The sequence below is a fragment of the Passer montanus genome, unplaced genomic scaffold (genome assembly GCF_014805655.1).
Source record: "Passer montanus isolate IOZ18808 unplaced genomic scaffold, ASM1480565v1 scaffold5, whole genome shotgun sequence".
NCBI lineage: Eukaryota > Metazoa > Chordata > Aves > Passeriformes > Passeridae > Passer > Passer montanus.
In genome coordinates, this window is record NW_024369929.1 from 17547319 (window position 1) to 17573405 (window position 26087).

The 26087-nt window shown below is 48.7% G+C and overlaps 2 protein-coding genes across 3 annotated transcripts in view; both read right to left on the reverse strand.

Annotated features, from left to right (window-relative positions):
- Positions 1 to 1545, reverse strand: part of EIF3J (eukaryotic translation initiation factor 3 subunit J) — a 9283-nt gene extending 7738 nt beyond the window's left edge. Inside the window, exons 1-3 of the mRNA XM_039723035.1 lie at positions 1436 to 1545; positions 572 to 796; positions 67 to 190 (exon numbers count right to left, since the gene is read on the reverse strand). Coding sequence (XP_039578969.1) covers positions 67 to 190; positions 572 to 796; positions 1436 to 1545 — 459 coding nt within the window. The remainder of the gene's footprint in view (positions 1 to 66; positions 191 to 571; positions 797 to 1435) is intronic.
- CTDSPL2 (CTD small phosphatase like 2) lies at positions 1308 to 15557 on the reverse strand. Of its 2 annotated transcripts, none has more exons than XM_039723373.1 (12): positions 15324 to 15557; positions 13706 to 13844; positions 12638 to 12787; positions 11993 to 12205; positions 10485 to 10563; positions 10103 to 10214; positions 9184 to 9270; positions 7826 to 7888; positions 7108 to 7187; positions 5262 to 5388; positions 4937 to 5032; positions 1308 to 3691 (listed from the first exon to the last, which is right to left on the reverse strand). In XM_039723373.1, the coding sequence occupies exons 1-12, from the start codon at positions 15513 to 15515 to the stop codon at positions 3395 to 3397; spliced, it is 1635 nt and encodes a 544-aa protein (XP_039579307.1). In that variant the 5' UTR covers positions 15516 to 15557; the 3' UTR covers positions 1308 to 3394. The 2 variants fall into 2 exon arrangements, with proteins under 2 accessions (XP_039579307.1, XP_039579308.1); XM_039723374.1 differs by lacking the exon at positions 1308 to 3691 and adding an exon at positions 3736 to 4514 and having other exon boundaries at positions 15324 to 15556.
- Between the last annotated feature and the right edge of the window lie 10530 nt (positions 15558 to 26087).

Sequence of the window (26087 nt, forward strand, 5' to 3'; positions counted from 1 at the left end):
GCCCGCCCCCGAGCCCCCAGCGGGCCCCGCAGCCGCGGGGTCCCGGCGGGGCCCGCCCGGCCGCACCTTCACGTCGTCCTCCTCATCCTCGCCGGCCCAGCGGTCCCCGGCCACCCCCGGCACCAGCCGCTTCGCCACCGGCTCCACCACCTCGAAGCTGTCGGCGTCTGTGGGGAGAGGAGCCTGAGCGCTGCGCGGGAACGGGGCGGGAACGGGAGCGAGAGGGGGCGGGGCCAGGATCGGGAACGGGACCGGGAATGGGATTGGGAATGGGAACTGGAAAGGGATCGGGATCGGGAATGGGAACGGGAATGGGAACGGGAACGGGATCGGGATGGGAACAGGGCGGGAACGGGATCGGGATGGGAACGGGAATGGGATTGGGAACGGGATCGGGATGGGAAACGGGAATGGGGACGGAATGGGAACAGGAACAGGATCGGGAACGGGACCGGGACCGGGATCGGGAACAAGAAAGGGATTGGGAACGGGAATGGGAACGGGTTCGGAAACGGGGTCGGGAATAGGATTGGGAACGATCGAGATCGGGAACGGGATCGAGATCGGGAACGGGATCTGGACCCGGAGCGGGCCCGGGCCCCGCAGCCGCGGCACCGCCCCGGGCCCGTCGCTCGCCCAGCCCGGAGCGGAGCCCAGCGGAGCCGGGCTGGCCCCGGGACCGGCCGTGCCCCGGGCACGATCCCGGCACGGCTCGGCACGGCGGCTGTCCTTCCCCTCCGTGCTGAGCACGGCACACAGAACCGTTGGATTGTTCAGTTCTGCCAGCTCCCAGCTTCTGGGAGAACCCGGGAAGCGGAAAAGGAGGACAGATTCTGGCTGAAGATAATAAATTTAAAACGTGTCTTTCATAAAGCAAATAATGAGCTCTGTGTACACCTGTATAAATCACGTGTCTGGGAAAAACACAAAGGAAAAATAGAGACTTCCAAATTTATCATCCTTTTCCTGTTCTTCCCCATTTACCAGACAATATAAATAGTAACAGAGCTGTACCTACGGATCCAACAATGTCACAAGTATATCCTCACCAAGACTACTGTTTCACAGCCTCAGGTGCTGTGGAGATAATCACAAAATGGCCAGGAATTGTGCAGTCATTTGGAATATGTTAATATTGGAATATGTAATTTGGAATGCTGAGGATTTACACAGAACATTTAAATTTTTCCTTGACAGTAAAACACAGACACGACTTCCGCTTCAAGGCTGAGAACTGACAGGATCAGTCTTACAGAAAACTGAGGCTCAGTGAAGGATGCTATCAGCTAAAAATGATAAAAACAGAATCCAGAGCGTAAGTATTTAATTAAACCTTTGTGCTTTTGTAGACTGGAAATGATTGCAGAAGAAACAGAAGTCCATAGCACAGGACTTCTCTTCCATCATATTTTACAAGGTTCGGCCCCATCAGTACAATGACATTTGTGCAAGTACCAAGAACAAGAACTCCTCCTGCTGCTGTGCAGGGCTCTTGTCACCCTGGCAGGGTCGGTTCCACATTCCAGGGCTCTTCCCAAATCCCATCCGTGCCTCCACTGACGGTTTGGGAGATTCCCAATGCAGTCCGGGCACAGCCAGCCTTCCTGCTTCGTTCAAAAGCACTGGAGTTGTCAGGCGGGGGGAATCCAAGGTGGGGAGGCAGAGCACCGAGGGTCACTCCAGGGAAACAAAGGCTGAACAGGCACTGCCACCGAAGGGCTGCGAGGTGTGACTGGGCTGCCAGCACCCAGGGGCTCCAACACGGAACAGAATCCAGGGGGAAAACGGGAAAACAACCCAGCACAGACCACAGAGGGAATCATTCAGAGCTCTGGAATCAGGACGTGGTGCTTTCCACAAGGACAAAACCATCCTCCATAAGGAATCAGGGATCCTGCAGGGTGCCCTGCTGGGGGGCTCACACTGGCTGAGCCTGCCCGGGCACAGGGGGCTTTGGGGACACAACCTGACCCAGAGCTCGGCACAGGAACGGGAACTGCCCCGGAGATGATCACAGAAATAAAACCTGCGGATGAAAACTCTGAGAGGTTGGCAGGAGGCAGCAGCACTGTGCAGCGTTCAGTGAGACACACCAGGCTTGCAGCACAGAAGATGTGAATACTGAATGTGTTTACTAAGAACCTCTGTCAGTCCCGCTGTGCACGATGCAGAAGTACATCCCCTCCTTCCCAGCCGGCTCTCCCTCGCGGATCTGATGGGCACGACACAGACACAGCTGGAAAGTGCAACATGCCTTTGGTTTCCTCAGCTCTGGAAGCACTTCAGGAACGGCTGGGGCCACAGAGGGCCTGGGGATGTGACTGGAACAGCTGGACATCCCACCACAGCTGGAGAAGGCCACGGGCTAAAGCTGGGCTCCTCTGGCAGATCCGGGAGTTTCACAGCAGCTCTGTGGTGTGGAGAAACTGGGAGGAATGCCCCGTGAGGCAGAGCTTCACCAGGGAACTGCAAGCCCTCAGACTCGGGTTTACACGGCAAGGAAGGAGCAAGGACGGCTGCAAAGCAAGGGGCAGCTGCACACAAGCTGGCCCTCCCTTCCAGAGTCCATCCTCCATCTCTCCATCAGCCCAGGGGACACGGCTGCACCAAGCAGATGGAAAGGTAATGTTCTGTACATTTTATTTCAATAAAGACATAAGACAAACAGCGTAAAGATGCCCAGATGCCCTAAAGATAAATACATTTAAAAGATTCTCATTAAAATGAATCTGTAGTATTTCTTTCCTGCAAGCAAAATACCTTTCTTTAAATACAAAAAAAATCAGTATTCTGAATTGCAAATGTTTTCAGTTTTTTTGCAGAAAATCTGCCATGATGATTTTGTTTTTAATGAATAAGGATTTTCCACAAAACAGGCTTGCTCTACATGCTAAGTTTTAACAGTTCAGTGACACCATGTGCTAGCTACATACACAACAGATAATATAGTAAGAAAACACTCAACCTGATGAAAAGTTAAAATCTTCATTAATACACTGGAAAAAGTTGACATAACTCATGCCTTTTAAAATCAAAAATACAAAAATTAAATGTTTTGCTAAAAAGATTTTCCTTATTTTAAGGACTCATTTGAAAATGAAGCTGCATGTAATTTGTACAATAAAATTGTACAAGTAAACAGGTAATATACATAAAAAATTAATTGACATACTTCTCAATTATCAGCTGTCCACCTTTAATTTCCAATACTGTACTTTCTTATCAAGCATACAAAATAGCAAACTTCTCTTTAGAAAAAGTGCCGTTCTGTGACATCTTTTACACAAAACCAGTCCGAGCCTGTGGCGTGGTAATGCAGTCGAGAGGCAAAGCTTCCTAACTCGTACAAACCCTACCTTCCAGGGAGAGCCTCCGGGAAAGGCGGCTCCCACCGCTACAAAACATCCCCTCCGGGGCGCTGCATTAGGAGCCAGGGCCGGGCGTCCCTCGGAACCAGTGGGATGGCAGGCAGCCCTGCCCCAGAGGCTGCTGGAAGCAGGAGTGTCGCAGGAGCCCGTCCTGCCCGGCCGGGCACAGCAGAGGTGAGGTATTCCTTGTCCATCGTGGTGCCACTGCCAGCTCTGCTCTGTCCAGAGGACGTGCCATCGCAATGGTTTAGGATATTCCCAATATTAGTCACTCTTGTCTTCGTCTTATCTAGCCAGTCTCTTGATTTTTGAAAAGGTTTCGACTACAGTAGAATATTACAGAAAGAAAATATAAATGCAGGGTTTCTTTTTTTTTGTTTTTCTTTCTAAATGAAACTTACGTGGGCTAAAACTAGAGAATATTTTTAAACAAATATACAGGATGCAGGCAGACAAAGCAGGGAAACGGCCAGCCAACTGTTTAATAAAAAACTAACAAAATTTGGCTATTTCCAGAAAAACTATGAAGCGCCTCAACTAAAAGGAATGCATAATGAAATTCTAATCTAATACAGGTCAAAAATGTAAAAAGGTTATAAACCTTAACAGGAAAAATAAAACAACTTTTACTGGCCATTCCTGTTGAAATGAGAATCTTAAAAGTAACAGAAAAGTGGCTACAAACCCACTTAGAGCACCGAACAGAGAGAAAATCCGAGTCCGTTTTCAATCTCTGTTGTATCATAAAATCCTGTGTTTCTACAGGTCAAACTGCTGGTGGCAGAAACAGAATTTTCTTTATAAACTGCAGATGTCCTGTACATAAAAAATTTCCTTGGAGTTGCACTAGTTCTAAAGACTTCTCTGTTCTAGCCTCCCTACTGCGGGTACTGGATTGTACTGATGGCGGCAACCTCAGGTGTAGAAAGTCTCTTTCTGTAACCCTTGATCATTGTTGGGCACCAAAGATAAGAAAAGCAAGACGGGGTACAAAAATGCAAAATTTCAACAGTAATGGCAATGTTTTGTATTAGTCCAACAGGGTCCTGCATTTCCTCCCCTCGCAGCGAGAGCACAGCTTTAATCGGGGGGTAGCAAGTCATGCAAGCGAAATCTGTCTCTGATGTGAGGTCGGACGTCTTCGTTCTGTGGGGGAAAGGGCAGGTTTAGGAGCATGAACACAGCCAGAACCCTCTGCAGCAGGGCTGACACCCTCTCTGAACAGAACAAACAGACTGTGCCACTCCAGGGGCTTACAGAAGTAACCCCACAGCACCCACAGGAGCTCAGGAGTGATTCCAGGAACACAGACACACAGCACAGCCAGCACCAGGCACTGTGGCACTAAGTGCTCAGGGGTTCCCAGTTTCCTGAGGACTGATGTCACAATCCCACAGCCCTGCACTTTCAGCACAGTCAGCAGTGACAAGCCCCCTTGTGCTGTGCAAACACGTCCCTGGATCTTCACCAGCCTCAACCTCAGTGACTCAGAAACCCTTAACAATAGGTGAAAATATTAAAGGAACTCACTGACACTTCTGGGAAAAGCCAGGAAAGCAAACACTTACCAGCTCTACTAGTTTCTCCAGAAATGGAATCAACTTTAGGAGTTCATTATCATTTTTATCCATGAACCAGCTTTCTATAGGAATTCCATTGGAAAGCTGAAGTTAAAATATGAAAAAAAAAATCAACACACAATTTATATTTAATTTATCTACAAATAAGACTTGTGAAATAGCATTTGAGGGAAAACTGTTTCCAAGCCACAGATTCCTGAGTGTTTTTCCCACAGTTTGGTTTGCAGACTTCCATAGCAAGCCCCAAACTTACATTTCCCTGCCCCCTCAGGAAGCTGTGCCCCCCGAGGTGTCCCCTGCCCCAGCCCCTCACCTGGTAAGCAAAGGCTTGCGGTGAATTGTCAATGATGATGGTTTTGGAGAGGTCTCTGCCCAGGATGTTTAAATCCTTGATGTAATTCCCCTGTACACACACACAATGCTCACGGAAGAGTCGATGCCTGTCAGTAAGGGACAATACTCATTACTGAGGCCAAGGACTACATCCACACTGCACCAGCTTTGCCAAGCATTATCCAATTGCTTTCTCTTGCCATCTCCTGTTAGAGAACTGCAGCCTTTTTCTGTTCTCTTCAGAGCTTTTTACTGGTAAAATGTCCAGGTCAGGTGACTTTGCACTAACCCAGTTCTGAGGTGGGTGTTTGTATTGATTCAGGCTCCTCTTTCTGACCCTGCTCCCAGACAGGCTGAGGAAGGGACCCAAGAACACCCCAAGGATCTGCAAGCTCCAGGTGCTGCACAGAGCCAAGTTTTTGGGGTTTTTTATCCCTTTATTCTGTCCCAGCCCTCCCAGAACGGGGCCTCCTGTACCACCTCACAGAACACAAAGTGTCACAAGGAATGATTCCTTTCCTGTTGCACCTCTGCTGGCAATTAACCTATTCCAGTCATTACACCTCAAAAAAAGGCCTTGGGGCCAAAACATCCCATCACCTCCTGCCTTTCCCATTGGGGCCAAAACATCCCATCACCTCCTGCCTTTCCCATTGGGGCCAAAACATCCCATCACCTCCTTCCTCTGCCATCAGCCTGCTCCTGTGTAATTCATGCCAGAAGGAATGGAGGGATGGACTGAAAGGACTCCGACTGAAAAGCCAGCAGGAATAAACCTCCCATCCCATGGCATATCCACGGAACTATAAACTGCAAAGCAGGCAGGCGTGGTGCTGCCCAGCCCCAGTGCAGAGCAGCCCCTTCAGCTGCCTGTGTTTAACTGAGTGCTCAGAGCTGCACAGTGTGCCTAACTCCATGCAGGAGCTGAGCTCCCCACGTTGCCATGGAGGGAAAGGAGCTGCTGCATTTATATATAGAGTGTGAGTCACACGTGTGGGGCCTGGCAGGCAGCTGGGGCTGGTGGCAGAGCTGGGCCCAGCCCGGCAGCCCCAGCCAGAGGCAGGCAGCACAGAACACCTCTGCAGGCTCCCCAGCCTGCCTGCTGCTTGGGCTCTGCCCTGCCCCAGGGCCACTCACAGCCCTGCAGCTGGATCAGGGGTCTGCAGAGGCTGTGATACAAGGACACAGCCCCACACCCTGCCCTGGGGTGCCAGCGCCCTCCTGGGCACCATCCTCTGGCACCCCACACCTGAGCAGAAATCAATCTGGGTCCAGCACTGCCAGGTACAGTCCCCCTGCCAGGTGAGAGCGACAGAATCCCACCCCTGGAATTGCCTTCTGCCCTGAGGAACTGGAAAAGCCAAACACCTCCCAGCAAAGCTCAGTACTGAGAAATGAAAAACCAAACCAGCTCCAATACAAACCAACAGACAAATGACTTTGTGATTGAATGAGAATTAAAAGCATGCTGATTGCAAAAGCTATACAAGCCACAATTTGTAATAAATAACTCAAGTGATTAAGTTAAGTTTAGAAGTAATCAGGCACTCATTTAATTTCCTTTATTTGCAGTGGGTATTCCAGAGCAGATTTCTGATCCCCAAGAGGTCATTTCCCATGAGCCAACCTCACAGAGACTAATCAGGGACAGGTTTTGGCCTGGGGTTATTTAATCACAGGCACCAATACCATCACTTCAGTCCATTTTTCTCCCTCTCCTAGCCCAGGCAAACCCCCAAGGGATCAGTCAGGGGTGCCACGAACAGGTCCCACCCCTCTGGGCAGGCACAGGACTCGATTTGCCCACGACACTGTTCTGCTTTTACCTGACCAGCTGCTTTTTGGGGTCCAGGATGTTCAACAACTTGTCTGCATACACCTTCTTAGAAGCAGTAAACAGAATGATCTGGGGATTGGAGGGGAAAAAAGTCACCACTGGAAGTACCAGGAAGTGGATACAATTTAAAAATTGAATTTAAAGGTGCAATTTAAATGGGAAATGAATTTGTAGAAAATTTTTTAAGTTTGATCGAAGCTTCATATAGTGTGTATTTGTATGTAAACTTTGAGATAAGAAATGTTTGCTTAGAAATGTTATGGAATAGGATAGATATTGTTATGAGAGAAATGGAATTAGAAATAAGTTTTAAAAGGTGGTTTTGTAAATAAGCAACCTTATTTACAAAGATAAATAAGATCAGACATTTTGCAGAAATAGAATTTCTCCAAAATAGGGGTAATTTTAGATGATTGGTTTTAAGGTATTTATAGTATGGTATGGTTAAAGTTGATAGGTTAAGGAATGTTCAAAGTTATTGTAATTAGGAAATAGTTTGTGATTGTAATAGTGTGAATTATAACATTTGTATTATTTTACTTTTTATATGAGATTGAGAACAGAATAAAAGTTTTAAAGATGCTTTTTAGTTGTTTTATTTTTCATTTAGAAAAGGGTTTAATCTGATAAATTGTTGTTCAGTGTGAGGGAAAAGGGTCTGACAGCTGGAAAGCAAAAGAGGGAGCACTGGAGGGTGCAGGTCTTACCTCGTAGATCTGAGACATGCGCTCCAGGAACTCTCGGAAGAACGGCCTTAGCCGCACGTACACCTGCACAGAGAGGGGCTTCAGCCACGGGGCAGCACCCAGGGGGGCTGCAGGGACAGGGACAGCACCCAGGGGGGCTGCAGCAACGGGGCAGCACCCCACAGAGGGGCTTCAGCCACGGGGCAGCACCCAGGGGGGCTGCAGGGACAGGGACAGCACCCAGAGGGGCTTCAGCAACAGGGCAGCACCCCAGAGGGGCTGCAGCAGCGGGGCAGCACCCAGAGGGGCTGCAGCAACGGGGCAGCACCCCAGAGGGGCTGCACCAGCCTCCACCCTCCCTCCATGCCCACCCTGCCCCTCTGCAAAAATCACTTCAGCTCTTGAATGCAGTCAAAGGAATACTTTCTGTTTCTGCACTGAAAAAATAAAGTGCATTATTTCCTACAAATGCCATGAAATATATGTATTAAGGTTCAATACATTAACAGAAAATTAAATACATAAATATGTACAGCCTCCTATTCAACCTCATGTCATATAAATTTTCTATTCACAGTAAAGTGCTCTAAAATAGATCATAAGAAGAGACAAGGAATTCAAGAGCTGAAATGAAGCCTGCACCACCACGGGCAGCCTGCATCCTCCCACCAGGCCCACCAGGTCAGCATCACAGACAACCAAAGAGCAAGGATCAGCCTCCTGTGCAACAGCACCCCAGGGACACCAGTGCTCCAGCAGTGCCAGCCTGAGCAGCTCAGAGGGAGCACTGACACACTAACACCAGCCTGAATATTCTGATGGAAAATTGGATGGAATTAGGAAAAAAATGAATAAAATACAGAAGTTGTATGATCTCTAGGTTAAAAATGAAACTGGTTGCTTTGACCAAACACCCTGAGTCTCACCAGCAGGGCAGCACCAGCTCAAACCCTGGACACAAGAAATAAATCCTCTTCTGAATAACCAACAACAACTACCTGAGCCTGGGGATGTCAGAGTGATTTAAAAAAAGGCTTCAGCTGTTTCTGTAATTCCATAAACTCAACCACCCCCAGCACAGAACTGCACTCACAGAGAAACCATGCCCTGTAAGGAACTGTGGAGCCCAAGGGGCCCCAGGCAGGAGGTTCTGCCTCCCTCTGACTCCAGACAGGGTTTGGGCTCAGGGGCAGGAGCTGGAAGGGGAACAGCTGTAGTGAACACCAAACTTCCTGCCACACCTGACACCTGCAGCTTCTCACCAGACAGGTGTGAAATGCCAGGCTGCTGCTTCTCCCTCTCCAAGCAAGCTGAGAACAACTGCACACAGCAAGGAATCCCACAAAACAAAAACCAAAAGTTTGTGTTTCTCTATTTACCTGGTAAATGACATCTTGAAAAAGAACTGGAAAAGTGAGTGCAGCATCTTCTAATTCATTTAGACTACAGTGCACTAATGTTTCATCCTAGAGAAAAAGTTACATAAAAGAGAGAAAAGAGTGTGAAAAAACAACATGGAAAACAGAAGTAGTTTTTTGCATTTTATGCTCATTTTAAAGCAGGTTTATTTAGAATGGAAACTGTACGTTTGTGCAAGTGCTGTCAAGATTGAAGAAAATTCTTAGGATGAATTAAACATTTCATTATTCTTGCAATCCTTTAAAAGTTTCAGTAAACTGTGTGCTGGGGGTGTAGTTATAAGGAGATATTTTATTTTGTAGGCTCTTCTCTCATTCAGTCCCAGCCTGCATCTTTCAGTGTGAATAATTCACTCATTCCTATGATCACAGGGATGGCCCAGCTGGTGCTGCTCAAAAAACCCCACCACACTAACAGGGTCTGAAACAGCTTTCAAAACAGAGACACTGAAACAAATCACCATGAAGACAAATATAGAGCTTTTCAAAAAGTGGATTTGTGCCCTTTAAGAATGTTCTAAAAAGTAAAAGTTTAATTTTTCATCAGTCTTGATGAAAGACACTCCTAACTGAATCTTCCTACTTATTCCACCTCATTTTCCCCACCCTAGATTTAGGGAAGCTTTATGGGGACAGATAAATGTTTGAGATGTTAAAACTGTAATGCCTTTTTTTTTTTTAAGCAGGATGTTAAGTATTTGACAAACACAGCTCACATTCTATTCCTACCACAATTAATTCTTTTTCAACTATTTTTAACTAAAATTATGCAACATTCAGCAGTCTTTGTTTAAAGCAAGCATAACTGATTTCCACAATGAACAAAATAAGGGAAAGGCTCCATTCCCCGGCTCTGGTTTGTGTTTATAAAGATATTTACCAAGTCTAGAACTAATGAGAACTCTGGTGTGCTTCTGGTTTTCAGTGGGAGAGCTGGCTTCCTGTTCAGCTGCTCTTCTGTTAGTGGGGGGACGTGTTTGATGAAATAGTATCTGAAAAGAATACAGATTTGACTGTAAAAATGTAAACTACTGAACTGCAACATTGTAGCCCAACTTAATATTTGAAATATTTAAGGCACCAGAAGTAAGTATTTTAAATTGAAATAAACCCCACATGAGCATACACAGGTTTTTCTTTAAGCTCAAAGTTTTTAGAGTTCATTACTGTAACATGAAAATGATCCAATTTAAATAAAAGTATCTTAATTCAATACCCCAAATGATTAATTTACTATTTCCAGTAGAAACACTGGCACTTACGGATCAAAGACTTCCCAGTCCTCTTCATAGGTGGCTTCTGCATGAGCTGATGAGTAGCCACTGTCTGGAGATACTGGTGCTGAAATTCAACAAAAAGGACCAAAACAAAAAATAAAACAAAAAACCACAAGAGCTGGTCTTATTAGTGCAGTTCTGTAAAGTGACAATGCACTCGAGACACGAGGCAGGGGAACAGTGGCAAAGTCTCCCTCCAGCCCCACCTGCCCTGCCCAGGGCTCACATTCACCCCTGCTGCAAGGCTGCTCATCTCCCAGAGCCTGGAGGTCTGGGGAGGGCTTAGCTCAGGATTTGATGCTGCCCACGCACACAGAAGCTGAATTTTTGTCAAAAAAAGATGTTGTCTTCTGAAGAAAATATGGAAAATGAATGGAGGATCTATGTGTTTCTCATTTGCCATGTGCTTCTAATACAAGGCATCAAAATGTAGCCAATTTCTCTTTGGAGATCAGCAAGTCCAGAGTGTGCAAGTTCAGTGTTAATAATAATTCCTTTCCTCTGGAATCTCTGCTTCCAGGGGAAGAAGATCTATGAGGCCACCTGAGTTACACCAGGAACAGGTAAATCCTGCCAAAACTGTGTCTTTGGTGCCTAAACCAGATTTGCCTACCAACCACAAAAATCAGTATTAACACTGTTTGCATGCCCCAAGGACAGGTGGGACAGGAGTCCCTGCTGAGGTGCTGTCCCCCCTGGGATCACCCTGTCCCTGTCCTGTGGCACAGTCCCTGCCCCTTACCCAAGGAATGGTGGCACAGGAGTCCCCTGCCGAGGCACTGCCCCCAGGATCACCCTGTCCCTTACCCAAGGACAGATGGGACAGGAGTCCCTGCTGAGGCCCTGCCCCCAGGATCACCCTGTCCCTTACCCAAGGACAGATGGGACAGGAGTCCCTGATGAGGTGCTGTCCCCCCTGGGATCACCCTGTCCCTGTCCTGTGGCACAGTCCCTGCCCCTTACCCAAGGAATGGTGGCACAGGAGTCCCTGCCGAGGTGCTGCCCTCAGGATCACCCTGTCCCTGTCCTGTGGCACATTCTGCTGTCCCTGTCCCTTACCCAAGGACAGGTGGCACAGGAGTCCCTGCCGAGGCACTGCCCTCAGGATCACCCTGTCCCTTTCCCTCACCCAAGGACAGATGGGACAGGAGTCCCTGCCGAGGCACTGCCCCTCAGGATCACCCTGTCCCTTACCCAAGGACAGATGGGACAGGAGTCCCTGCTGAGGCCCTGCCCCCAGGATCACCCTGTCCCTTACCCAAGGACAGATGGGACAGGAGTCCCTGATGAGGTGCTGCCCCCAGGATCACCCTGTCCGTGTCCCTCACCCAAGGACAGGAGTCCCTGCAGAAGCACTGCCCCCAGGATCACCCTGTCCGTGTCCCTCACCCAAGGACAGGAGTCCCTGCCGAGGCCCTGCCCCCGGGATCACCCTGTCCCTGTCCCTGCCCCTGCCCCTGCCCGTGTCCCTGTCCCCGTGCCCGGTCCCTTACCCGTGAGCGGGGGCAGGTCGCGGTCCCCCGGCTCCTCGGGGTCGCCCAGGCCGTTGTTGACGGCCCTGCCCTGCACGGCCTGCCCCGGGAAGGCGGCGCCGTTGGCGGAGGTGGCCGTGCTCGTGGTGATCTCGTCCACCTGCTCCATGTCCAGCTGCTTCACGATCTCCTCGGCCTCCACGGCCTGGCCCGGGGAGTCGGAGCCCGACGTTCCTGAGGGACATTTCCCAACAGCCTTCCCTCAGCTGAGCTCCCGTCACGCTGCTCACACTCGCTACCAGCCACACACACACCGAGTCTCAGAATAATCAAAGATATCCGCACAGATTCGTGCCACAAAAATAAAAACTGAACTGAAGACCATGACAATGACTTTAACATGTGTCTGGGACAAGGAATGTAACCCCTTTGTTCTTCCCTCTCCTTATTTTCTTTTTTAATGAAAGGTGCACCACTAAATACACCTATGAAAGAAATGTTCCAATGTTTGTAAGCTTCTTTCACTAACCATCAAGGAGTCTTTCTGCCTGGCAGCTTCAACTCTTGGTTTGTAAACCAGAATGAAAAGTGCACCGTCACTCCAAGCAGCTATTTCATACAAAACTCTATCACTCTCAGACTATCAGCTTTTAAAATAATACTCACCATTTTTATTTGCTGGTGAAAAAAAATTGAAAACAGGAGAAAATATGGTTCCCAGTAATGTTGTTCGTGGGGGACTGCCTGTGGCGGGGTTATCTTCCAATTTTCCATTTTGCTTTACGTGTTGGTTCGTCATCTCATAACTTCCAGCTTCTGGAAAAGAAAAAAGCATGAGTTTTAACACCACCCAGCTGGGCTTCAGGTGCCTCTGTTCCCTTATGGCCAGCATTTGCTCTCTAGGGGTGTACTCTTGTTCATGGCTCAGCTGGGTCCATGAGGTCAGCAACTTTCTGCCAGCACAAACCCAAAATGTCCATTCCCAACAGGCTCAGAAGCCCCTCTCCAGGTGGGGAGCAGCCCCTGCTCCCAGCAAGAGCAGAGGTGTAAGTCCTGGCAGCGATTTGGTGGAGGCAGCCCCGGCGCTGCCAGTGCCAGGACTCCACTAGAGGGAGGCACGAGAAAGGGTCACAAGTGCCTGGCTGCGCCTGCAGCTGCTCCAGAGCCCGCGACTTGTTCCTCTGCACACACACACAGAGGCCACTCGGAAGGGAAAGGACAGGCGTGGTCACAGACAACACAGGACAGAACTAAATGAACACCCACGCTCCAGATCTCACACGTAACAAGGGTGAGCTCTCATGCCACAACTCCAATCTCACAACTCTGACAGAAACCTGTCTGGGTTTGACAAGAGCTCTCAGCATCCAATGATACCTGCTTACTACCACAAACATTCGGAGCTGGGAGGTCATGCTTCCCTCTTATTTGTGAGAAAACGGGAGAAGAGCTAAACCAAATTATGATGGGACTTTCAGAATAAGAATTAAAACAAAGAAAAGTTAAATTAGTCCCAAAGCAGCAGCTGCTGATCCAAACTGCCCTCACAGAGACACCGTGGAAGCCTCTGGGGGGGTGGAAGTGCTGCTCACCCCTGGAAATGCTGCCTGGCTGCCATCAGCTGAGCCCTGCTCTCCCTGCAGCAAGCTCCCCTGCTGCAGCAGGGCCGGGATCAGTGCACAGCTGAGGTGGCAGAGCTGCCTGTCCCCAGGGCACAGCGTGCCATTCACCCACCTCCGTTCATCTGACTTTTCCGCCGCACGCGCGAGAGCTGCTTGTTGGGCTTCTCTCCTGTCTGGGGCGTGGAGGTGATCAAGTTGTTGTCGATGTCCCGCTCAATCCGACTCCTCTTGGGGGGATTTTCTCTTTCTTCCTTAAAATACAAAAGAGGGAAAAAACAAACGTACTGAGCAGTGCCTTTTTCCACAGGACAGACCAGAGAATGTCATCTCTTGGAGAAAGTTCACCAAAGATCCCTTTACTGCTCCACTTCCAGGTGCAGAACGTGCAACAAGGGTCTGGCCAGCTGGGATCTTACATGAGTTTAAAATAAGTCAAAATATGGGCAATGAAAACTGTGCATGAAGCTGCTATAGTAGAAAAATTGTCTTTACAGCCAATCTAAATATTCCAGTGCTGCAGAGGCTGGGAAATGCAGACATGAAGCAACTAAAATTACCTGAAACTTGATTTCTCTGCCTGCTAAATACACAGGAGGTGAACTGCCCAACAATATCCAATGTGACAATCCATATCAGTACAGGGCAAAACTGAGCTGTGAAAAATCCAAGGATTCTCCTTACCTGGGAGTAAGTGACTGCAGCACTCATGGGAATGAGACAGAACCAAAGAGTTCTGCACATCTTCTGTGCATGGCTGTATGTGCAGGCACACGTTTATGGCAGGTTTCTTACCCTTTTCCCCCAAAACACCTACGACAAGTCGATAAAATGTTGAAATTTTATCAGATTTTTATTTATCACAGAGCTGATCTGGGATACATTGTAAATTAGTTCTGACTTCCTGGATACTCTTCTTTCGAATCTGCAGTTACATAATGGCAGTATCTGAACCGCTGGGATGGATGATGTGGGGTTTTTAACTGGCCTCCATCTAGAGAAAAAAAGCCAGTTTTTGAAGTAATTGCAAGGTTACATTCAGCCTATCACAGTTCTTATATATATATTTATATATTTTATACATATATGTGTGTGTCCGTGTTTGTGTATATATATTTTTCACCCTCAAATGTCCATGCAGCACATGCAACAGGTGCTCCCATGTGCAGATCAGTAAAGCTCAGCTTTCTAGACATGAGATTTTGTGGTTTTCCCCAGCAAAACCTGGATGTGATGCTCCAAGCAGGAAAGTGCTCACTGCAGGAATCCCTGAGCAGCTGCATCAATTCCATGGCACTTGGATTTGTGAGGTTTGACCTTCATTGATTAAATGACTCTTGAACAATTTTGAATAAAATTGCCAGAAATAGTCAAGAAAATCATGCTTACAGACTGGCTTTTCTAAGTTGTTAGTACTGGTAATTCCTTGAATATGGATCCAAGGAATCCTTAACACAGATATTAAGAATGTACTGAATTTATGTGACAGTTTCAAGAAGAAACACCAGGCAATAAAGCCTGTGATTTATTGGACTGTTAAATACACCTACAATTGACTCCTGAAGGTTTCAAAGTCTGCTTTACCTGACACAACTCACAGGCACCTGTTGCCTTCCAACTCTTTACATTTTGCTTCCACCACACAATTAATTCTTAACAGAACTGGTTTTCAATCAAACCTGAAGTGATTACGACCCACTTGCAAGCAAAGCAGGGGCCTGCAGGCGGCGTACCTTGGGTGTGCTTCCTTTAATGAACTTTTTGATCGAAGACAAGAGGCCTGTCTCATTTTTGGGTGGCTTTCCCCCGCCGCCAGGTAAGGGCTCCTCCACCTCCGAGTGTTTCCGCTTGGCCCGCAGCGCCCGCTGCGTGTGGAGCTGGTTGGACTGCTGGGAAGCCTTCCGTGTCCTCAGCCTCATCTTCATGGGTACCGCATGGAAAGCTGCAAAGGGAAAAGCAGTGATCCCTCACTGAGAAACGTGGCAAAGCTGCAGCTCCTGAATCTGAAGGGTGATGTGAGGCTGGTGGTGCTCCAGCACAGGGCTGTGTGCTCAGGGAGGGCACCACGCTGCCAGGAGAACAAACTGTGGGCTCTGCCACGGGCACAGACCCAGCACATCCATGGGCACAGCACCCAGTACATCAATGAGCACTGGTATAGCCCTGGTACAGCACCCAGCACATCAATGAACCAGGAACAACCCTGGCACAGCACCCAGGACATCCATGAGCTTGGCACAGCCCTGGTACAGCATCCAGCACATCCACAGACACAACACCCAGCACATCACTGAGCTGGGACAGCCCTGGTACAGCACCCAGGACATCACTGAGCTGGCACAGCACCCAGGACATCACTGAGCTGGCACAACCCTCCCGCCGGGGCAGGCTGGAAACCCTGACATGACCTGCTCAGAATGACAGAGCAGTCGGGGGTGGAAAGCACCTCTCAGGCCATGAGCCCAGCCTGAGAACAATCACAGCCTGTCAACCAGCAGGGTGTCACCTGCCCTGATGAAAGCACCGATTGTGGGGTGCCTGCTGTCTCCAGCCCCAAATGACTGGACTCTGTGACCCAGGAAGTTCTTTCCTCTCTCTGTTCCTCAAAACACTTCCAAGTCTCCACATTAAACTTGAGATGAGGCACAAATCTAAATTCCTGTCGAGTGCTCCCAGAAGGAATCACGAGCCTGGGCACTCGGAGTGGGTGAGGACAGAGCAGCTCTGCAAAGGAACCCAAACTGAGCTTCAGTACAGCTGAGGCTGGGAATCACACAGACCTTGGGAGCACTCAGGCAAGGGCACTGTCTATTAAAGCAGAGTAAAAAGCCATTCCAGGGAATGCATCCCATTTATCTCCAGCCTCCAAGTGGGCTGCTGGTATTGTCACACTGAGCCTCAATGTCACTGCTCTCTGGGCTGGGGACGTGCCCTCTGCAGTTGCCTGGAGCTGGGCTGGTTTGAGGGGGACTCCTCCTGCTTAAAATCATCCTTATGATGGATCAGGAGCAGAAAAATGAAGTAGCAAGAAATCCGTCTGAGGTGCAATGCACAGAAATGCTGGAAATAAAGTAATTTGCCTTTCCTAGCTGAAATCATGACAAAACCCAGGTTTTTAAAGAAAATTGTATGCTTATCACTACAGGAATCGGTGCCTGCCTTTCTGGAGTCCATTTAGTGTAGATCTGCTAGCTGCATAGACAGAATAAATATAGCATTTAACATGTAAGTTGCCTTTCTGGAGTCCATTTAGTGCGGCTCTGATTGCTGCAGAGACAGAATAAACAATCTGCAACATTTAACATGTAAGTAATGTCACAACAGGTATGTTGCTTAGGAAAAGGCAATGGTGGCACTGGGATGAGTCACAGACAGGGAAATACTGATAATGTTTCTGAAAACCTGTTACACAGCTGGGTCTGTTCCCAGGCAAACCTCAGCCTCACACAAAGGTGCTGCAGCTAACGAGGAATGACCCTGTACTGACACTGCTGTCAGGAAAGCGCTCTGTGGGTACTGCCGAGGGTGAAACGCGGTGTTACACAGAGTTACTAATGGAATAGTCACTGTAACTGCCAGCAAACACGGGGGGTCTTTTCCACAGGTCCCTGCTCAGCACTTCCATCAGTGGTCAGCTCAGTCCACTGTCCCCATCCCCAGGGGCCACATCCACAGGGCTGGTAAATCTCTCCAGCAACAGGCTCCCCAACCCTGCCCTGGGCAGCTGTGCCACAGCTGGACAGCTCTTTCCATGATGAAATTTTCCTTAATATCCACCCTGAGCTCCCCTGGCCCAGCCTGGGCCATTCCCTCTGCTCCTGTCCCTGTTCCCAGCCTGACCCCCTGGCTGTCCCCTCCTGGCAGGAGCTGTGCAGAGCCAGAATTCCCCCCTGAGCCTCCTTTTCTCCAGGCTGAGCCCTTCCCAGCTCCCTCAGAAGCTCCTCACAGGATTTATGCTCCAGACCCTTCCCCAGCTCTGTTGCCCCTGTCTGGACACGCTCCAGCACCTCAGTGGCCTTGCTCCTGCTCCCTCCTCATTTCTTTCCCACACTTACTCCAGATCTTGTCTCCTCCTCAGAGACCCGAGCAGCTCACAGAGATAACGGGGGAAATTCCTTCATTTTTATACCATCCAATCAGTTTATAAGGGGAGCCAGTGGGCATGTGAGCAATGCAACGGAGTGTCAGTGACACAGCTGGACATCACACAGCCCGTGGGGACAGCTGGACAGGACAGTGCCAGGACAGCAGGAGGGCAGCAGGCAGTCCCGGCAGCTCCGTTCCCAGAGCACTCCCTGTGCTGGAGCCCTGAGCTCAGGAGAAGCCCCACAGCCTGCAGAGAGGTGGGCAGTGTGTGTGGGGCTGTGGCACACGGAACAGGCACACCCAGCTGGCCTCTGTGACCTGCCAGTGATGCCACGGAACCACGAGCTTGGACAAGAGCACTGACAACACCGAGTACAACCACCCCTGGTACTGCAAGGCCACCACAGCCCGTGTCCCCAGGTGCCACATCCACAGGGCTGTTAAACCCCTCCAGGGATGGGGACTCACCCCAGCACTGCCTGGGCAGCTGTGCAGGGCTGCAGAACTCCCAGTGAGGAAATTCTCCTTGATATCCACCCTGAGGCTCCCCTGGCCCAGCCTGGGGCCATTCCCTCTCCTCCTGTTCCCTGTTCCCAGCCCTGTTTCCCCCGGCTGTCCCCTCCTGTCAGGAGCTGTGCAGAGCCCCCTGAGCCTCCTTTGCTCCAGGCTGAGCCCCTTCCCAGCTCCCTCAGGGATTCTCCAGCCCCTTCCCAGCTCCCTCAGCCCCTCCTGGGGCTCCATTCCCTTCCCAGCTCCGTTCCCTGCCCTGGACATGCTCCAGCCCCTCCAGGTCTCTCTTTTTGGCCCCCAGCACTGGAGGTGCCCCAGCAGTGCCAGCACAGGGGACGGGCACTGCCCTGGGCCTGTGCCCACACTGCTGTACTGACAACACAAAACAAATGTGTGTAAAAAGGAATTAAAGCTGTAAAACACAGAAAGGAGACAGACACTAGTGAAATTCCAATGTGGGAATGAAAATATTACTTCAATTTTGCTGTAGTTTAAGTTGCCTGATTTTTCTAGAACTGAAACAATATCAGTGACAAAAGATGAGCCTATTTAACGTGTGCCAATGGTGAGTACACATTTGTGCAGCAGGGAAACACTCAGCTCCTCAGTGCAGCCCTGCCAGGGACTCCTCTGGCTCACTGCACAGGCTGGGTATCAAGCCTGGGGTTATAAATATCTCTAATGGACTTAACAACAGGTACCTACAATCCTCTCAGAGACAGGAGTTTGCTTTCCTAGCGCTGGATCCACCTGGGAGGAGAGTTTTTATTGAATTATAGTCGTGGTTCTTTCCTGAACCAGGCTACAAAACTTAACACAGTCAAAATAACCAAGTCTAAACATGTAGGAGAATTTCCTTCCTCAGACCTGCAGGATTTGGATTTCCCCAGCACGTGCCATCCCTGACGGGTGACCAAGGACCTGAGCCCGGGCTGGCACTGCCACCTCACCTGTGCCAGGGAAATCAGCTCCCAAAACCCCTTCTCTCTCCAATTACTTTTACACTTACAATAAACCCAGGAAGAGTGGGGGGGAAAAAGGGAAAAACCTTGTTCTTCATGAGAGAATCACATGGCAAAGAAGGACTAGAAGGAATACCCACTCAGTAATTTGTGGGACAGGAAAACAAAATGTAGGAGCTCTTAAAAAGCAGCCGCTGAAGGAGCTATGGCTGCAATAAATTCCATTTTCCTGAGTCCACACACACCAAGTGTCAGGCTCCCTGCCTTGAGAATACTGTTGTTATTCCAAGGCCCAGGTACACTGTACTTACAGGAAAGAAATTCCTGTGAATGACTCACATTTCAAACGGAGAGCACACCTCCACGGAATCTGCACTTAGGGATGGTTTATTTCCCACCACGTATGACACTGCTGTTTTCCCTGCTTTCCCCCAAACTATTAAAAGGAAAATTAGGTGAGGCACATCTAATTACAGGGTTTAGGGCTTTCTGATACAGGAAAGGTTGAAGATGGTGTAAGAACAATGGTGAAGAACAATAGGCAGAGATAAGTGACAAGAAAATTCAAAACTCTGGTGTTGAACAATCTCTCCATTCAGTTTGGCACTCAGGAATAACACTGAACTGCCACCACAGAAATCAATCCATCCCAAACCTCCACACCACAGCAGCTCCAGAGCATTCAGACAACTTGAGTATGTCCAGAGTGTGACTTTGGTGACAGCAACTCGGGACGTGAAAAACTTCTATTTCTTTATCTGGGGTTTTTCTTGAAACATTTTTTATGCAGAGCCAAGAAAGTAAACAATTTTTTAACATTTTTTAAATTTTGAGCAAGAGCATCAGTGCATGGTGTAAACAGAGATGGAGACGTGACCAACTGCACAAAGCTGTGACCTGTCCCCACGTTTACCAGCTGTGACACTGAGGGGTTTGAAATTGAGGGTCAGTGTGTCCCTGTGCCCTGGCAGCCCAGCTGACACACACCTCCCAGCTGAGATGTTGTGCTCCTTTCAGCCCTTGCTGGATCAGCAGGCAGGCCACGGGAAGCAGGAGCAGGTATTTTGCTCAGTTTGCTTTCAGACAAGTCGTGGCAGAGGTGTTTTGTCAGCACGGCTGCGATGTGACCCAGATTTCAGGTGAGGAACAGCCCAAGGAGCAGATGTGCTCCTCCTGGTGGGACCCATCCCCACGGTGCTGGGGATGCTTTCAGGAGAGCCAGAGCCCGAGCTGGGGCAGCCCTGGGTGACACGGGAAGGGACACGCTGGCAGGGCTCTGGGGACACAGCAGCGTGGGCTGGGCCGTGGTGTGCCCCAAAGCCAAGGGCAAGGATGGACAGGTAACCCTTCCCCCAGCCAGGCCCCAAAGCCCTCCACACACCTCAAGGAAATACTCCTTGTTAGCTCAGGATGTTGAGACTCTTCCCCTTCAACGACTCTTGGCCTTTTTTAACCAACTTATTCCCCTTCCCTAGAAAATTACAGCCATTTCATGTCACTCCAGCAGACACATTTCATGTTTTCCAGTGTACTGCACTACTTGTCACTCTTCTCCAATCTTTACGTGTTTTTCTGCCACTGCAGAACTGAGAGAGCAATAAACCAGGAAAGCCTGACTCAAAGCAGTCTGGAAGTGATGCTAGTCTGGGGTAGGTGAAAGCAAAATAAAAAGGCAGTGATTTATTAAAATAGCAAATCACCCAATATGTACTATTCAGATGTTGGTGCTGGGTTATGAAATCTGGATAAATGTATAAAGCAACTACAAGTTCCATCAAAACAACAGTAAGGAATTACAGCTATCAAAGGCACCTCTAAATTCTCCCTGTTTCATTGAAAGCCCATTTTCTCCTTCTCCCCACCTTCCAGGGCACCAAATCATTTCCATCTGAAACAAAATCCTGCTTGAAATCCCTGCTCTGCAGTCACCCTGTTCGAACCCTGATCCCACAGGACATCTACCTTGTGCTCACCTCTACTCTCCCCAAGTCTGAGTATCTCCCCTAAAACAAACCCATCCTCAGAAGGATTTTGCCAGAGAAGGATGGCAGCTTTTTACAACTGGCCTCAACAGAAAATAGACGTTTTGTTCCTTTATTTTTCTGCTCTAGCCATCATATTTCTGTTTTGCCATTGCTTTGCTAGTGAGGCTTTGTTTTGATTATACCAAATGCATTTGGAACTGAAAGTTTATTCCCTCCCAGCCAAGATATTTTTCTCTTTGCACTGAGGGTACACGCTGGTAATTAATTCAGGCTTTCCAGTCTGTGTCACACTAAGCAAGGAGGAATCTTGGAGAACTGGGGTAAGCACAGGAGAGCAAACCTCAGAGCAAAGCCCAAAACCTGCTGCAGAAAGAAGGGCCTCTTTCCAACCTCTGGTGCTGCCAAGATGACAATTTCACATCAGCCACCTCCAGACCTTGTGGGGCTCCTGAGAGCTCAGAGGTTGGGAGAGGAAAGTTTGCAGGGCTGGAGTTGTAGAGGAGCAGGAAGATTCCACAGAAGCAGCACCGCTCCTGTTGGGATCCTGGGAGGGACCAGCTGTCCTCAGGCTCTCTGGACATTCAATCCACACTGCCAGGCACACAGGGAGCCTATTTATGGAAGTCCTGTCCCTCTGTCACAAGCCGTGGCATGGACAGGTTGCAAACACTTCCTGAGCAGACCTTCCGGGATGTGGTCTGAGCACAAAACAATCCCGAGGAGTTACTTGTGCTAAAGCTCAGCTCACCCACATCAGTTATCTTTTTCACTAAAAAAACAACAAAACAGCAGATTAATAAGCCTGAGTAAGTCTGTGTTGGACTATGGAAGCCACGGAGTAACTCCTGTGTTTGTGAGGAGAATCCAAGAATTCCTGCAGAGCAGCAGAGCTGCCTTTTGCCTAAGTTCAGAAAACCTAACCCTGCTGCACTCCACCTGAATCCTCCCAGGGATCACAGCCACAATCACAGATCCCACAGGACCTTGTCAGGCTGCTGTCTTTTAAAGGGATGGATAAGGGTTCTGGCTGCTCCTTTGGCCTCAAAAATAGCAGACTATTTTTACTGCAGGATAAAGACTCTTTAAATGATAATATGATTCTCATTGCCCTGGCAAACACCTTCCTTGGTACACTGTATCCCTTCAGAGCCTTTCCCAGGAGGTGAAACTCTGCTCTCCCCTTTGCTTTCATGCTCTCCTCCCACCTGGCTTCCCTGATTTGAAACAAAAAAATCAACCAACGGAGTTGTTAAAATAGGGAAAATTCCAGCACAGTCAGGATTCGTATTACTCAGTGTCCAGACAAAATTTAAACCAATCATTTTCCTTTATGAATACATGCTGAATTAATAGTGACTCTTTCATAGCATATCCTGGCTTCTTTCCTGCATGGAAAACTTCATTCTTGCAAAATTGCAAATCTGAGATTAATTTGTGCCTGTACCTGAGTTAAAACTGACATGAAAATAAGTTCTAAAGGTTTAACAGCTGCACTCACTTGTGAGTGATACTATGTTTTTACCCTTAAAACACAATATTGAGACATGATGGACTTGAAACTTACCCAGTCCCAAAAACTTGCCTGAAATGAATTTCAGGGACCTGTCTGATTCTGTCACAATGAAGCTATTTTATACATTTTATTTTCATTCTCTTTTTCCCCCCCTGTTTTATTTTGGGTGAAAAATCCACAAGAAAAAAAACCCAAAAAACAAAAAACCAACAACAAGCCTTTGTTGCCTACTCAATGGAAAGTTATAGGAAGTTTCTGCTCAATATTCCAATAATACAAAGTATAATAAGCACCAGCTACCAACGACAGCAGAAATTCTGTAGGGTAAAACTGCCCTGCATCCACGCTGTGATGTTTCCAGTCGACTTCACCCTGAATTTCACTTTTCACAAGGTAATCACCTCCAGGTTGGTCTAATGTATCTCTGTCACTTTGAAAATGCAGCAATGTAATGAAACAAGAACTTTGTGGCTGCCATCCCTGGAGCCATCCCCAGGTCCTGGGGCCACCACCAGCCCCGTGCCCAGGTCCTGGTGCCACCACCAGCCCCGTGCCCAGCTCTGGGGGTCACCACCAGCCCCGTGCCCAGGTCCTGGTGCCACCACCAGCCCCGTGCCCAGCTCTGGGGGTCACCACCAGCCCCGTGCCCAGCTCTGGGAGTCACCACCAGCCCCGTGCCCAGGTCACCCCAGAGCAGCAGGGATTTATCAGCACAGCCACTTCAGTGCACAACCAACACCAAACTATGACAGGAAGAAGCCTTCAGCCCGTAATTCCCACAAACAGGAGCCATCTGCAGGCACGGAGCCTCTGGAATGCCCAGGAAATGGCACAGGAGCAGTTCCACACCCTGCTCACACCTCAGCCCCAGCCAGCAGGGAACAGAAATCCAGCGAGTGACAAAGAGCAGAGGAGCCCTCTCAAAACGGCTTTTTCGTTTGGAAAGCACATACCACCAAAGACAAATGTTTATTTTCTAACCTTAAAATATTTCATGGTTCGGAACCCTGTTATGTTAATTGGCTTAGGACATTTCTGTATTAACTATTAATCTTTGAGATGGAACATTATCAAACCTTTTCAGGTATATAATAACCAATCTACTATCAAAAGAGAATTATCTTCAAATAAGTCCAACAGGGTAATTACACCTAACAATTAAGTCTGACACCTCTTCACCTGAACCTGGATCTCTGCAGCCCATTTTTCCAACTAAGCTCCCAAAAACCTTTCTCTTAAAAGTACCAATGAGCTTCCCAGTCCCGAAGCAACACAAAAGTAAAGGACTCTAAACCCAGTAATTACAGTTGTTTAGGAATATTATTTTAGCTACAATGAAGTCCTCAAAAGTTTATTCTAAATTTTTAAGATCATAAAAGCACCAAGATTACACTAACTTTATTTTCTCCTGTAATCTTTATAATTTGTGGCCTGATAAGCAAAATAAACAAGCTTTTCCAATTGTATTTAAATTGATTTAACTACAACCGCTTGGTCTTGACACAAGCTCAAGGTGTCTGACAAACGGAGGTAGGTAATTCAATCAAATACACTGTAGTTAAATCCCCCGTTCACAACGCCTGCAAGCACCCTGAACATTCTTGTAAATATTCCTGCTATTTATCAAACACTTCCTTTACTTTTTGTACACTGTTTTCAGAGGGGGAAAACAAACCTTAAAGCTCCAGCTGACACTCTGGCTGGCTGTGGCAAGCCCCAGCCCAGAGGTGCTGCCCGCAGAGCTCTCCAGGAGCTGTCTGTCCCTCTGTTTTCCTCCCTGGGAACCACGGCCCGTGGTTTGCCAGCTGCCAGGAGCAGGAGCTCAGCGCTCAGGGCAGGATTCCCCTGCCAGTGATGGACTGGCACTGGGTACCAGGCACACCCAGCAGCCAGGCACTGCTGGGTATGAAGAGAATCCTCCTGCCCCTAAGTGAGCTCCTGGGATGGTACAATGAGAGAAGCTTCCAGGACAGAAAGAGAAAAGGTGCTGTTACATCCTCTGAAGGGGAACTATCCTCTGAAGGGGAACTGGAGGAAGAAGCAAGGACAAAGGACAGGCCGTAGCTGTCACCTGGAGCCAGGGGACCCCCTCGTCCCTGGAGCAGCCACTCCACACACAGCACGGCTGGATGTGAAGCACAGCAGCCTGCAGGGAGACAGCAGGCTGAGGCAATCCCAGCCCAGGGGAAGGAGCACACAGCCGTGGGGGCACGGGGGAAGGAGCACACACACACGGAGCACACACACTCACCTGGGGGGCTCTGCCCAGCACTGCAGCCCTGCACAGCACACAGAGCCCCCCGGAGCTGTGCCCGGCCTAAGCAAACCTGTGCTGGGCTGGCTCTAAGCCAGCAGCCTCCCCAGGCGAGCCCAGCTCAGCAGAGGGCAGGGAGGGGGCAATGCTGCTTGTCCCCAGCCAGGCTGAGAGGCTCCCGGGGGCACGGGCAGCCAAGGAACCCGGTGGGGCTCCCCACCAGCCAGGCTCTGCTGTGCGCCAGGGAAGCCCTTGTGGTACAGCCCCAGCCCTGATTCAATCACCTCCCTTCCACTAATTAGCACCTCCTGAAGTACAGGGTAAATCAAAGCACTCGTGGGTTAGAATGGCCTAGGGTAAACTGAGTTGTGATTTAGACTGAACTGGTGCAGCACAGGCTAAACTGCTCACAACAACTGCTCTGATTCGATCAGAGTTCCTGCTACTTTATTAACTTAAATTAGCTATTCCCAAACACAGCCTAAATAAGGACAGGATCCCTCCCTTCCCTGGGAGGCTTTGAGGATGCTAATGAGCCCTGCAGCATCAGCTGCCTGGCCCTATTCTGCTGCTAACAACACTCTTGTTTATACATATAAGGTAATTAATTTACAGGTAAGTTCTAATCCAAACGCTTTAGAGTCCTAGATTCTTTTCTCCTGCTTACATCTGGAATATCAGCAATGACTAGCAAAATGTATTTTTTGTAACTATGCTCCTTTGAGTAAGTATCCATACTTATTTAAGTATCCATAGCTTATTTTCCAGATGCTGTGGAGTTAACAGCTCCTTTTAGTTACACTTATTTTCTTGACAGTATTATACTTAAAATTCTACTGCTACACTAAATACTGTGGGCACAGAACTAGAGGTGTTTCATACACCCTAACTGGACTCCTAGCTCACCAAAAACGAATTCTGAATTCAGACAGGTTAGGACTGCTAGGCTTAACTTCTATTTCCATCATTTCTTTTCTATGTAACTCCAGCAGAAGCATCACTTGGTGGGCAGCGGATCCTTGCTGGATCTAATGCAGCACAGGCACTTCCTAAATGTTGGCTTTAGGGTTATTTCCAGCAGGATGCACAGACATCTGACTGATGGGGCTGCACTCTGAAAACTTCTCCCACGGGGAGCTGTGTTTTGGATGTCCTGATGGAGCAGAGATCAATGTGCTGCTGAGTTA